The sequence below is a fragment of the Sander vitreus genome, chromosome 22 (genome assembly GCF_031162955.1).
Source record: "Sander vitreus isolate 19-12246 chromosome 22, sanVit1, whole genome shotgun sequence".
NCBI classification, from domain to species: domain Eukaryota; kingdom Metazoa; phylum Chordata; class Actinopteri; order Perciformes; family Percidae; genus Sander; species Sander vitreus.
In genome coordinates this window covers 16,181,710-16,195,942 of record NC_135876.1, presented here as the reverse complement: position 1 = coordinate 16,195,942, position 14,233 = coordinate 16,181,710, and the positions used below count along the sequence as shown (strand labels likewise).

Genomic DNA, 14,233 nt, shown 5'->3' with positions numbered 1-14,233 from the left:
TTCTGCTTGCAGTTTATTGCTTACTAAGGACCCATATACAAGTATTTGCTCTTCATTACATCACAGCTTGCACTTGTCATATAAATGATTGATTCTTTGTGATACGTCTTGTAAGAAGAATTTATTTTGACCAAGATATTGCATGAAGACTCCTCACTTCACATTGGAAAACTATGCCCACACGGGGGCCCTGAACACCAGCCTCACCTTACACCCATATTGACCCAAGACACGTAGCCTCCACATACACTAGGATAGACAAACCCACACACCCTGAGACCAGAATACTCCACACTCCCATTCTTTCATCTGCAGTTCAACTTGCAAAGTACTGATTCAAAGAGCATAACCAGACTAAACACACTGAAGGATCATTCACAAGACCCTGAAATAGCTCATAAAAGGCACGTTGTGTGACTTGTATTTTTCTCTGCTAACCATAAACTGAGCTTCTGTGGCTTTTGAACCCTCCCCATTCTCCACCCATCTTCCATTCCACTTTTGTCTTTTCCATAAATCAATATCTGTCTGGGAGTGTGGGGCTGCTGATTGTTTTTAAAGAGCGTTGCTGTGTAATTTTGCTAAATGGTACTTGCACCCAGTTCACTCTGAGATGGTAAACAATCTGGCTGGTAAAAAGGGAGTGTGCTGATAGTCACGAAGCATACAATCAGCTGTAATTGGTATTGTGGACTGTGGACACACTTGATTACTTACCTGGGAGATAGGCGTGATGGCAGGCTCATAATAAAGTACTATTTTGGTTAAATTATACAATATGGATCACATTCACTACATCAGGTTTTACCTGACACGTCTGAATCCATTTTTGTGTCACATATTGTATTATCATAGATATTAGCCTACTGTATGATAGATTCCCTGCACAAAATTGAACAGGGACTTTACATACAGTCGCATGGCCATTTTAAAGGGCCCAATAAAGTTAAAGAAAAGAAAAAAACTTGTACAATGTAATGTAGGGCTGCTGCTCCCAGAGATTGTGCTTTTAAGTTGTTAAAATTAAAGGATCTTTCTCTTCAGCTGGTAAAGCACTTACATGTGCCATGTGATGATGGAAATTTAATTAAAAGGCAAATTAATACATCATTTGGTTAATGTATCGATTCTTGTTATCTATCTGCAATCACAAACATTTAGTATTTTTATCAGAAAAGTTTTAAATACATTTTTGTTAAGCTGTAATGGTGGATCTTTTTGAAGTAGCTACACTAAACACTATTTTGTTTAATGCAACTTTATTTAAAGGTCCCATATTATAAAAAAGTGATATTTCCATTTCTTTTTTTAATTTAAATCAGTTCTAGGTGCTATATACATGTAAATATTGTAAAAGTATCAAAACAATTAATTCACAGAGAAATGCACACAGCAAGTATTCGGAAAACGGTGTCTTTAAACGAGCCGTCAGGACTTCCGTAGGGTTGTGATGTCAAAACTATATTACATACAGGCAGAAAGTGCAGCTACAGTGCCCTTAGTCTTTTTTTTTTTACATTAAAGCATGTAGACATGTTCTAGTAGAAACCCAAAATACATTTAAAAAAAAGAAATGTATGAACCTGAAAATGAGCATAATATGGGACCTTTAATCCTCAATTTCCTTTGGTTTGTCACAGGTACCAAGTATCAAAACAACGGCAGGCCTCATAATTCATCATCCCCATTTGTTAAGGAATGTTAAAAACGAGGATACCTTTTGGTCTTTGCCAAGTAGCAAATTACACAGATGGGGTCTTGTTTCAAGCTTTCAAACATTCCTGTATGAAATGTATCTTGCTCACACACTCTTAGAATGCTTTGTTCCCTTGAGTTCCATTTGTATGAAATGTAAAGTCTAATAAATTTGACATCCCTTGAACTACACACACAAGAATAATGGACACAAATTCCCCCAAACCCTCCCACTCCCACTCACATGCATCTGTGCCCAGCTGTATTGAACGTTTCGTCACTGTATTTGTGTGCTATCCCAGTAGTTTTCCACTAATGTCTGACTCCCAATTGCACTGTGCCTGAACCCGGTTACCCCCACCCCTCCACCCTCTCCTCCAAATATATCTTGAGAAATGTACAGTGAGTTACACTAACCATGCGATTCATTGTGTATATATATATATCACACACACAAAGTTGGCTTGCTTCATATGATACTTTTTGGATCAACATGTTGCATTGCATTCTACACAGACGCTTACTCCTGCCTTAAAATTAGTCAGTCAGTCAGTTATTTATTTAACACAGTTTCTGTTTCAAAACTACCGTATTGCATAAAATGAAATGCCTGAAAGGATAAGGCTGATGATATTCTATATTTTACTGTCAACAAATCCCAAGAAAAGATTAAACCCTACTAACCTGCCTGTGTAGCCGAAGCCTGATACAGCATATGTCCATAAATCTAGATCATGTCAAAAACGATTGAAAAGTCATTAATGAGCTAAATACACCATCCTGGTGCCAAAAAATACTCAGTAGTGCACCAAAGTTGTGTGAATGCACATCTGAAAAAAGTTCCCAACAAAAGCATTATTTGGTAAATACTTAGGAAATGAAAAGGGGAAAATAAAATAAAGGTAATTAGAATAAATTAAATTCAAAGTATATATTTGTGCCCTTGCTTTATTAATTTTTGTATAGTAAGAACAAATGGGATTGGGCCTAAAGTCACGGTGTGAAAGGTGAGATATTGTTTAACTCGGACAGTTCCTCATGCTTTCACCTTCCTAAACAGTATCTACAGTAGAAGGCGAGACAATAGTAAACAAGAAAGAAAAAATAAATAAATAATATAATTAAGTAAAACAGAGAGGGATATTTGGAGAAAAAGAGGAAAGGGTTGTAAAATGGACAGTAAGATAAAGACTGGTTATGCAGTCCGCCAGTTAACAGCTTTTCCAAGTTCCTGGTAGCACATACCAGGTCACAAGGCTGGTATTCAAGGATTAATGCTTTAATCCTGGCTTGGTAAATAGGGAAATTATGCCTCAATTGCAGACAAAATATGCTTGAAAATGCTCATGACTGCCACATATAGCACGATTGCCACCAAACCACGGGCACCAGATATGACCACACATCGGCTGGCCTCAGGCACTTGCCTTCACACGATTGCAAACACTTAATTTAAAATTCTTTTGTTTAGTCAGGACCAGAGTGTATACCACGGTAATGGCCAAATCACTATCTGTCACTGGGCACCCTGCAGTTAGTGGCACACTTGCATTTACTTTGGTATAGGATCACGTTTCCCAGTGACCCCAAACATTGCTATATAAACGGGGAGTTTTTGGCCTCCTGGTGTGTTCAGCTTTGACTGCAAAAACAAAAGGATCTAAAACAACTGCCTTTTCCTTTCAAATACCCAGCCCTGCTTTACTCTCTGACTTTATAAATTAACCAGACTTAAAACATTTTCCTCCAAGTCTGCCTTTTGATAAAGCCATTCTTGTGAGAACCTGCTAGTTTAGTAGGTATGCAGGTTTTCCTGCACGCCTGGCTGGGATCAATGTCACCTTTCAGAGAGGTTGGACACAGGGCAGACCAGGGGAAATGATGGCCACAAAGGGCTCTTTCAGCAGGAGAGCCTTTCCCCCATGCTGACCTAAATCCCCCCCCATCTTCTCTGCCTCATAGCAGCTACTCAGACATTCAGCCTTCATGCTGGCTTCACAGGGAGCAGAAACGTGGGCCTAGTCAGGGAGTCAACCTTGCAGTGTAAAAACATGGGCCTCAGGGGAGGTTAGACTCCAGAGGCTGTGGGTGCTAAAAAGGATTGGGATTTGATATGAAGGGGAGAGCTTAGATGATGTTTTATAAATTAAGTACTGATGTAAGGTTGAGATTGTATTTTGTTTCCATGTGGTACAGAGTTAGAGGCCTGTAACTGCTCACAGTTCTGTTGTTTATCTGTCTCCAGTTTGTCCCAGTTGCTCAATCAAACTGGCTGATTGAAATGGTTGTGAGAAATAAGTAAGTGCAACAATGCTCCTTTCCAAAGGACAAGTTTTCTGTACGCCCTACCTTCCACACTTTCCCCCTCTGTTCTGTCATCAGTCTTACAACCCCCATCTGTGTCCTTTCATAAGGTTACATGTACATGTTTACACTGAGCCCCATAAGGTAAACTGAACTACATTTGCACTGATGTAAATCATCACACCACACCCCAAACACTTCAGTGCTACTCCAGTCCAAACCAGGCTGACATATTCGGAGAAGATGAACTTCACAGATGAACTGTTACAGCGATAACATAATGAAAGGCTGTCTGCAGTGACGAGTGATGTGTTCTACACAGTGCTTTGCTTCTGCCAGAAGAATCAACATAGAAGACTGAATTTCTTGGTGTTGAGTGTCTAAAGTTACTGTATGCCGAGTTTGTAGAAAAGGACTATTGTGTGCTTTAAAATTGTTTGTTTTAATATTGCCAATAATCAATCAAAATAATACATAAACAATTTTCTTTTAATAAAGACATTTATTACATGTTGACAATAAGTTAAACAACTTGCTGAGTTTGAAAATCCATTTACACACTTTCAGAAAAATGTTTTTAGGAAAGCTAACAAATGTTATTAATTTCCAAAAAGAGGAAGAAAAACCTTTCAAGTAAAACAGAATATTGAACTTCATTCAAACAGAATTCATATTGAATTATGCTGTCTTGTTTTTCTGGTGTGCAAAATACCAAAAACAGATTTATTTTTCACTGGGCATGTCTCTAACTAATCACAAATGGACTTTGAACTGCTTAAGGGTAGAAAAACACTCCACCAAATATTGACTTAAATCTCACAAGTAGAAACATGGAGTGTTAATAAGCACCAGTAGTAACTTTTGAAGCAATGATAACTTTTTATAGCATTAAGGCGTTCAGTGACATTTTACCTGAAACACAAATAGATACACAACAATCATCTGCATGCTAGCATGGCACAGCTAACTGCTAGCAAATCAACCAGTGTGTGTGTTAATGATGACAATGTTAAATCAGTTTTGTGAAAATCATGACAAGCTACACTTGAAATCGTACAAGGTACAATTCCAGTGAAATGTAATCCAATCAGCTCCTTCCACTACCAAATATTCCAGGTAGGATGTTAGGTTTTAATCTAAACACAAATTGTTCAATGGAAATCGGAGTGTGGAAAGATTGCGTACCCTCCTCCTAGCATATTTGTCTTTCGTAATTGTGTATCTAAAGTGTGAATTACTTTTGTCACTTTCCTTTCCACTCTACACTCTGTTTGACAGAGATTCCTTTAATGCAATTAGTTATTCTTTGAAAGCTTTTGCTTTAAAATAGAATTGCATCAGCAAAACATACGTCAAAATGACAATACAAAACAAACAAAAAGAGTAAAGCGAGGTCAAAATACTAATTTACAGTATAATCAGACAGTTCAAGGGTCGATGAAAGACACTGCAATGTAGCGGGTGCCGTTGGTGGTGGGCAGGCCTTCGTGGAGGTGAGTCAGGCGTCCTGGATGCATGAAGCTCCAGCCTTTCCTTGGTGACTCTATGGAGCAGTTGTACCTATGGAAACGGCAACCCCCACCCTAATACAAGAAAGGGAAGGTGATAACAAATGGTTGAGACTTTAAAAATAGGATTCATTGTGAAATATGTCACAGGGTTAACAAGAATATTAGGAAGATGATGTAAGTGGGAAATCTCACATTAAATCAAATTTTGATCCAGCCCAGATGCATATCGGCATGCCTCATCTGCCAGTTAATTCACCTCCTTACCTGAAAGTCTGTGTCTTTGTTATTGAGGGCGATGTTGATGGTGAAGGTGGAGGAGTCATGATGGGGCCTCAAGTACGCTTGCCTCGCAGGCGTGTATTTTACCACAAAGTTCATTAAAGCGTAACCCTGTAAAGAAGCGCACACGTACATCAAGTTAGCTGACAGTCAGTGTCAGTTTTTGAACATATCCAATGGAAAACCTGTCAGCCACGGTTATTTACTGTACATGTGAAAACAGGTTCCAACTTTTTCTTCAGTTTGAGCTTTTGGGCAAATAGAGGTGGTGTTCACTGTTTATCTTTCTTGCACTAACCTTAGTGAAGTATCCAGAGAAAACTTTTAACGTGATGGGCGATATGAACTCTCGGATGAAGTGTAGCCACTCTTTTTCATAGCTGATTTGCTTCATATGAATGTCGTCCGTCGGCACAGTCTCATAGCCGCCGGAGATCCGCTTGTCCTGAGAAAAAAAAGGGAGAGACAATAAAGCACACTGCAGCGTGATTAACGACGGAACAAATGACCCACAATCCTCTGTGTGCAATCACAATGTAATGATGATGACGACATGTCTTCTGTGTACGTGTGTGTACGTGTCATTAAAACCGCAGGCTGTACTGTTGTCTGTCTGCATGAGGCTTAATGACCCATCCAGCTCAGCCTTTTTTCCCCAAATAGAGTTAGTCAACGTATCTGTACACATTTGGTCTCCCAGGCAAACTTTTAGACACATTAATTTACCAATTTTAAACTACATAAAACAGGCCACATGAAATAGACACCATGAACATAAAACACCATATCATAACCATTTACTTGATCAAATGTAAATGATGGACCTAGAGGATGGTGATAAAAGCATGTGTGTAACAGTACTGTGAACATCAGTCATGTGTCTGTGTGCCAGATTGTGCATGATATATACTATATAAAAATGACGATTTAAAAAGTAGCTAAAGAAAAAAAAGTCTTCTTACTACTCCCTACATCTGGCTAACACTTTACACACCACAAAAAGGTGTTAGTAAGGTATCTTGAAAGTAACCGCTCCCCCAGCCATCAAAGACAACAAACATGGCTGTTACAATAAAGTTTACAAGGCAATGTGAAGGATTATTTCTTTCTTCCACTTCTTTCTATTGGTGTCTGGGTTGGATTAATTACAACACTTAACCACAATGAGACATTGAAGGCTTCATCTTTACTATGATAATTACTCAGGCAATTAAAAAGTGGTGAAAGTTTTTTAATGCATACTGAATAAATTACAGCAAATGGCTTCTTCCGAAGGTTAGAAAATGAGCCCTGGTGTTTCCAACTGTGCTGACTGTGTGCAACCATTGCTGGAAATGATGTGTGCAGTAATAGACAGGCAACCTATTGTCACACATTTTTTAATAATGTTATTTAGTACTAAAATAATTAGTTTATCGAGAGGCAACCATTTGAACAAGAAAGCTTTAGTTAATTTATCTTTTTTTTTTTTTTTTTTTTAAATTAATCTCATATTATTAACTATTATTAATTAACTGAATTTCTTGCTAGCAGCATTAGCAAATGTTAGCATTCTTACACACTATGGTAGGTTAGCATGCTGATGTTAGCTTTTAGCTCAAAGCACTGGTTTGCCTAAGCATAACCTCACAGAGCTGCCAGCATGGCTGAAAACGCTTAAGCCGGCCACACACTGGCTGTGTCGCGTGAGCGTGGCGTTTCTGTTGCGTGGATTTTTCTATGTCTTTGCACACCAGAAACGTGTGTGACGCGGCACTGCTGCTGCTAGCCTTGTCTGTACACATGTATGTTTCCCATTGATTTACTGCACTCAAGCAGTTTACTTCATGTTAAATATAAATATATACTGATTTGATTACAGCAAAGACGTCGGCAGTATTGACGGCAAAATAAGCTACAGAATATTTCGTTCTGTATTGACAGGTGCAATATTTGAAAATTACATTTATATCTGCATTTATGTCAAAACCTAGAGACTTTCAAACATCAAAATGTAATTTATTAATAACATCTTTTCCTATTTTGCCTGGAAACGCTTCCAACACGCTTGCGTGTCGCATGAAAAATAGGAGTCGGCTCTATTTCTAGCATGAGACGTGCATGTCACGCAGGCAGTGTGCAAGCTCTAACCTGTTAACATTGGAGCCGAAATAAAAATGGACACGCTACGCAGCTGACACGCTCATGCGACGCAGCCAGTGTGTGGCCGACCTAAGTCTTGTTTAACTGACAAAAGTAGCGAAGAGGACATCTTTAGCTTTGACAACCTGCAATGGGTATTTGTACCATATTGTTCACATTTTATAGATGATATTTTTTGATTAAAAATCATATATATATATATATATATATATATATATATATATATATATATATATATATATATATATATATATATATATATATATATATATATATATATATATATAGTAGTTAAAGTAAATAAAATAGGCTGCAGCTATCGATTATTTTAGTAATCAAGTATTCTACCAATTATTCCATTGAGTAATCGGATAAGAAATGCTTTTGCTTTATAGTAAACAGCAATAGTAAATATACAAAAGAGAGGTTTCCTTTTTAGAAAAGGCAACATTTTTATTGCCTAAAGTTCATACAATAACAGGGATAGATGCTAATATTTTTAAGCACTGGCCGCATGGGCCACCAAGCCTCTTATTCTCTTGGCAAAAGTGAATTTTTTGAGGCCCAAATGTAAATCTTTTTCACCCCCTTCCCCTTCATGCCTCTGGCTCTTTACAGATATGCAAAAGAGCCCAGGTAAATGTGACAGTAGAAAGCTAACAGCAGGGCTATTCAACTACACTCTTCTGGGGAACACTTTTTCAGGAGGAGGATTTTAAGTAATCAAATTATTCGAGTTGCTCAAGGAATCGTTTCAGCCCTAAATAAAAAGAATAAGTATTTTCAGCCATAATATTATTCTTCACACATTCTTGCCCTTACAAAGATGTGTGAACATAACCACAGAAAAACACGTGTGCCTGCAGTGTGTTGACTGCAGCTCTGTGTTCAGCGAACCTGAGTTAACAGTACTGACCTCATGTTTGCCTCCAGACCAAGAACCGTAGTGCTCCATCTCCTCAACTATTTCGTCACAGGCCTTCTCTGAGAAGACTGGGAACCAAAACACATCTGGACAAGGCTGCAATACACATACATGCACAATGAGACCACTGAGAATAGACGAGAGTCCCACCTATACCTTGAGCTGTAGTGAATGTAATGTAATACCCACATATGTTAAAACCAGATGTTGGGATTTCTATCCAACATTGTCATTCTCTTCCAATGTCTGTATCATGAACACATATACACACACACACACGATACAAACCTGCTCCAAGTAGTTCTCAGTGAAAATTCGAGTGTAGTTTTGGTGGATGTATTTCTCCTTCCAGTCCTGCAAGGAAAAAGAATTTTAGATTTAGTTTTTTGCCATTTTTCTGGACTGTTTGCTGACCTACATACCTCACAGAGCTAATCCCATCTCCCACAGGGCAGGTCCCAGCGTGGCAAATACAGTAGTAAATCACAAAGCCTTATCAGTCAGGAGTCTTATCACGCTGAAGTCATAACTTCAAAATTGTCTCACAATCTGCAATCCTTCCATTATGGCTAATAACCCTTTACAGGTGGCTGCTGTTTACCTCAGCTATTTAGAAAAAAAAAGGCTTTCTTTGTGTATGAAGAATAATGAGAGATCATAATGACTTACCACAGGGTTTTCAAATATCTGCCACAAGTCATTGTTATAATGAGAAATGTTATAATTGGCTGTGGAAATGAGCCTCCCAAAGTCGTGACGGTTTGTTATGTACATGAAGACTCCCTGCAGCAAAAGGAAAAAGTTCAGTCAGTTACCATAATTTTCACAAAAGTTTAAATCTCTTGTATGTCTCACAGGCAGGATTTCGAACAGATCCTTAATCTTCATAACCATATCTGCACATAATCACACTGCGGGTTATAATTATGGTAACTGTTTATGACTTGAACACTCATCAATGAAAACTGACAAACTGTGGCAAACTACTTTGAAGCTTCATTTGCCCAAAAAAATGAAAATAAAGTGTGATTTAAGTGTGTTTTAACACACTGAAATCAATTAGGTTTAACTTGGATAGAACCAAGGGAGACAGATAAATAATCTAAGATTATTTATGGGTGGTGGGTGGGAGGGCAGCAGTGTGTTGGTGGGTTGGGAACAGGACAGGGGGGGGCAGCGAGGTGAGAGGAGTGGGAGAACAGGAACAGAGGGGTGCTGGGCAGCTTGGGACAAAGCAAATCCAGGAATGATATTCCCTCTACAGTTAAGCATGGGGAGGGCCCTGTGTGGGGGTAGATTTGGACTCACTATCAGACTAGGCTTTGAAGAGGAAAAGAGATGATGAATTAGAATGATTTTGCAATATCCTGGTGCAAGTAGTTTTCAATTTGCTAATGTACAAAATCATCTTGTGAAAGCTGTGATTTAGTCCAGATGGTTTACATGAGTGAGAAAATAAATATTGGTGGAGCCTAGTCTGATCAGTTGGTGTGTTTAGAAGGAGCAGCTGGTTACATATGTTTCCTGGAAGGTTTGGCTGTTTGGGGTAAAGCATCAGGTCAGGGGACTTGCATATGAACTGAATCTGCAACCTTCTTTTTCCTCCTTAATCTCATCATGGATGGCATTATAAAAACAGGTCAAGAAACAATGTATCTGTCTAGCTTGAACAAATATCTGATTTTGGACATAAACTAAAGCAAAATATCAACATCAATTTCCAAAGAGCTGCCAGGCATCCTGGTTTCTTATGTAAGGTTATAGGCAGCAACATAGAAAGCAACTTGATATTACATTTTATTTATTCAATAAATATGTAACAGTCCAATCTGAAATAATGATTGATGATGCTCATATAAATTCCAATGGATAATATGGAAGTTGAGAAACATGAAGTGTCAGTGTTTTACTCATTAAATACCTTTACATTTACAGAATTTAACTTGGCAAGGCCAAGAAATCCACAATCAAATCATGTACAGGTTTTCTTGTGAAATAGAGCCTATGAAATGATCCAAAGCTCGGAATTGCTTCTGAGTGCTAACCCATTGGAAATGGATGTTTCAGATAGCAGAATAATCAAAACAAATGTAAACCTTTGGGGGCCTGAGCATATGGAATGATTCCGGAGAAGGGGAGTCTTTTTCTCTGTGACTGGTCTAAAATGAAGGAGAAGCATCATGTAAATAGGATAACAGGATGACAGTTGAAATATATACTGTATATATGGCACATACATAGCAACTCAGGAGGAGAGGAAATGTGCCTGCATGAAAAAAGGAGCAAGGTTCCCTCTGAAGCTGATGTTTTTTGTGGGTTAACATGACAGGAATACATGCTGGGGAAAAGGCCAAGCAATCCAAAAGCACACGAGTTTGGATCAGGCATGGTAGTTGTTTTAATGCATCGCACAGGTTGCATTAAACATCGCACAGGATATTTGTCAGTGATATAGGGAACACAGTTTACAAGTAGAAAGGAAAACACATAACACACAAGACAAACTTGTCAGCTAGCCAGCCAGGTCTGTGGTCATCATGACAATAAGGCAAGAGAAAGTAAAGGATAATTGGATAAGTGGAGCAGAGACCCTGGAATGCACCATAGAGCAACCATAAACAGGAGGTGCATGCCTTGATGACGGACAGACATTTCAAACCACTTATACTTGCCAGTCTTTGGCTTCCGTTGGTACTGTTGACTTTGTCAGTGTTAAGATTCTAAACAAGTAGTACTGAATCTTTTCTATATGTAAATACAGAATTACATTTTCTAGTATATGTTTTGTAATATATGTTTTGTAAGCTGCTAAAATCTGCTGCTGGAAATCTAATTTCCTTGCGGGAGTCATCCCAAAAGGATCAATAAAGAGAAGTTTAAGTCTAAGTCTATAAGTATCCCTTACAGTGGCTAAGTGCCATAATGCTGACATGTTTTTGTAGAAACCACTATATAACCATAATATGTTTACAATACTAAGACATGAATCCATACAGTGGGGGTTGGGTATTCTTACCATTTCTCTGGCATTTCTACAAAAAGCCATATCTGGATCTAGTTTCTCCAGCACAAAGTAGTTCCTCTCTTTCAGTTCATTCCTCAAGGCACTGCCCTTGACAAGATATACATGTGCCATGAAAGGAATGTTCCACATACCCCTAAAAACAACAAGACAGAGAAAGAAAATGGTCATTTTACAGTACAGTAACTGTTAAAATGTTTATTCCTGGTGTGCTGAAGGGGATTTTATATCGTATCCTCGTGCCATCCATGACTGCAGGTGTGTTGTAGGAGTTGTTGGAGAATGTGTTGGTGAACTACATGGTAAAATAAGGCAGCATGTCAAATGTGGTAAAGGATTCTTTCTGAATCTTTTGTCTATTTGGTTACAATTAGCAGACAATTTTTAAAGAATCTTTTGTGTGTGTTTTTCTTTTGTCGCTCGATGGTGTTTTAAGCCCCCAACGTCGACTTCAAGGCAGCGCTGCGACCGTCGACTTCAAGGCAGCCTGGAGGACGACGTTGGGGGCTTAAAACACCAAACACCTTTTGTCCCAGTGTTACGGCCAATTCCACTTGCACTAGCCTTTTTGTCTTCATGATTTATGCTATCTGCACATCTCAACCCTCTCTGCCCACTCACCCTGACCTACCAGTAGGAGTTGCTAGTGCAGTGGCAAGGATAGTGGAACGAGTGTGGGTGATTAAATCTAGTTTTCAACTGTGGTGGGTGAATGTTTACTCCTTTGCGCCATCTGGCCACCATTTCAACTTATTTCTAAACACATAAAAGAGTCTGTGAATTTGACTACAGCTTTTGTCACACCTCAGGCTTTGAGACTCAGTACTAAATCACTGCTCAGGATGATTGTTGCTTTAATTCATATGTGTGTTCTAGGATGTAGCTCATAATGAAGGCATCTTATGGGTATTGTTATTCATGGCTAAACATTTATGAGAACTGTTTCAGCACAATAGTAAAATATTTATTTTAGTCATAGACGCACTGATCCAATACTGGTGTGTGAACCATAAAAATGCGAAGCCATTGCTGTGTGTGTTCCCTTTTGGCACTTGTGACTTACACACGTTTTCTCTGCACAATGTCGACATAATCTTCAGAGCGAGCATAATAACCATCCAGGCTCAAGGCTCCCCAGAAGTTGGACCACAGCTTGCCGTGACGAGTGACAAGGGGACCAATTATTTTTCTGTAGGAAAGCAGGAGGCAGAGTGAAGAAATGGTCTTTCTGTCAGAGCAGATACAATTCAGTGACATCTCACAGACAGCCAACCACCTAATGTACTGGGTCTCGTTGCAGTTGTGCTGCATGGAGGAGATCAACCTCTTAGTAGATACATATATTATCACTGCCATATCACTAACAGATTGTAGAATTGTATAATGCAAACCAGAGCTGTAAATCATGCTCAATTGGATTAAAGTAAGTATAACAGCTTACTGAAGCAGGCTGTTTTTATAAACTATGAATCTGGTCTATTTCTTTGAATTTGCATGACATACTGTAATACAGGATTTTTCCACTTCTGGTCTTTTACTCTTACAAACCCAAGCCACAATGAAAAGGATTTTCTTCTATGAAATAAACTGGGCAGATTTCAAATAATAATTTGATAAAAATCAAAGTGTTGGTTGAAATGGATGCACTACCCTGCAGTATACTAATGCAAAAGTTTCTTTTAGTTACAATAGATTGGAATTTCCCACAACTTCATTGCCAGCAAAGAATTCTCATGCTGTTTTTAAATATCCTAGAAAGAGTTTTACATTTCATGCCTCCCACAGGTCACAGTGCCATGCCACTGCCACAATGCCATTGGGAACGAGCTGCAGAAGGGAAAAGGGTTTGCATGTTTGTTTTTTGTATAATGCAAAGTGGCATTTCGGGGTTAGTGCAATAGACTCTTTCACTGTTTCCATGTGGCCAGGAAAAAACAGGAAGCCATAGTGGCTTATTTTTAATCTTTCATTCACTCGGCTGTAATGTTCCTGTGGTTTTGCCACTTTCAATGGTGCACAACAACTATCAAGGAGACTTGTTGAATGGGTTCCAGTGTGGTTTCTATTCCAGCTACCATGTGATTACCTGTTCTGCTCAATGAGGAGCTTCAGCGTCTGTCGGTTGGTGAGCATCACATCTGAATCAAGGCTGAAGTAGTAGTCGCACGTGGCATCCTTACGGCAAAGATCCCTAATGAAATCAAAAACACAGACATGGCAGAAAAAGTAGTGATTATTCAATCTGGGGCTGATTACAGTCAATGATATACTTGGAAGTCATCATGGTCACATGTTGAAATGTATCAGGTCCTAAGTAGAAGATGTCATTTTCAATTGCAGAGTCAGACTTTCACT

The 14,233-nt window shown here is 38.7% G+C and overlaps 1 protein-coding gene across 2 annotated transcripts in view; it reads right to left on the bottom strand.

Moving 5' to 3' along the window:
• Positions 1 to 4,481: 4,481 nt before the first annotated feature.
• Positions 4,482 to 14,233, bottom strand: part of plod2 (procollagen-lysine, 2-oxoglutarate 5-dioxygenase 2) — a 34,530-nt gene continuing 24,778 nt past the window's right edge. Inside the window, exons 11-20 of one of the 2 annotated variants that reach the window (XM_078280397.1) lie at positions 13,965 to 14,069; positions 12,942 to 13,067; positions 11,873 to 12,014; positions 10,953 to 11,015; positions 9,526 to 9,639; positions 9,145 to 9,210; positions 8,848 to 8,952; positions 6,088 to 6,234; positions 5,775 to 5,900; positions 4,482 to 5,582 (exon numbers count right to left, since the gene is read on the bottom strand). In XM_078280397.1, the coding sequence (XP_078136523.1) occupies positions 5,427 to 5,582; positions 5,775 to 5,900; positions 6,088 to 6,234; positions 8,848 to 8,952; positions 9,145 to 9,210; positions 9,526 to 9,639; positions 10,953 to 11,015; positions 11,873 to 12,014; positions 12,942 to 13,067; positions 13,965 to 14,069 (1,150 nt within the window). In that variant the 3' untranslated portion in view covers positions 4,482 to 5,426. The remainder of the gene's footprint in view (positions 5,583 to 5,774; positions 5,901 to 6,087; positions 6,235 to 8,847; positions 8,953 to 9,144; positions 9,211 to 9,525; positions 9,640 to 10,952; positions 11,016 to 11,872; positions 12,015 to 12,941; positions 13,068 to 13,964; positions 14,070 to 14,233) is intronic. The other variant, XM_078280398.1, reaches the window with a different exon arrangement.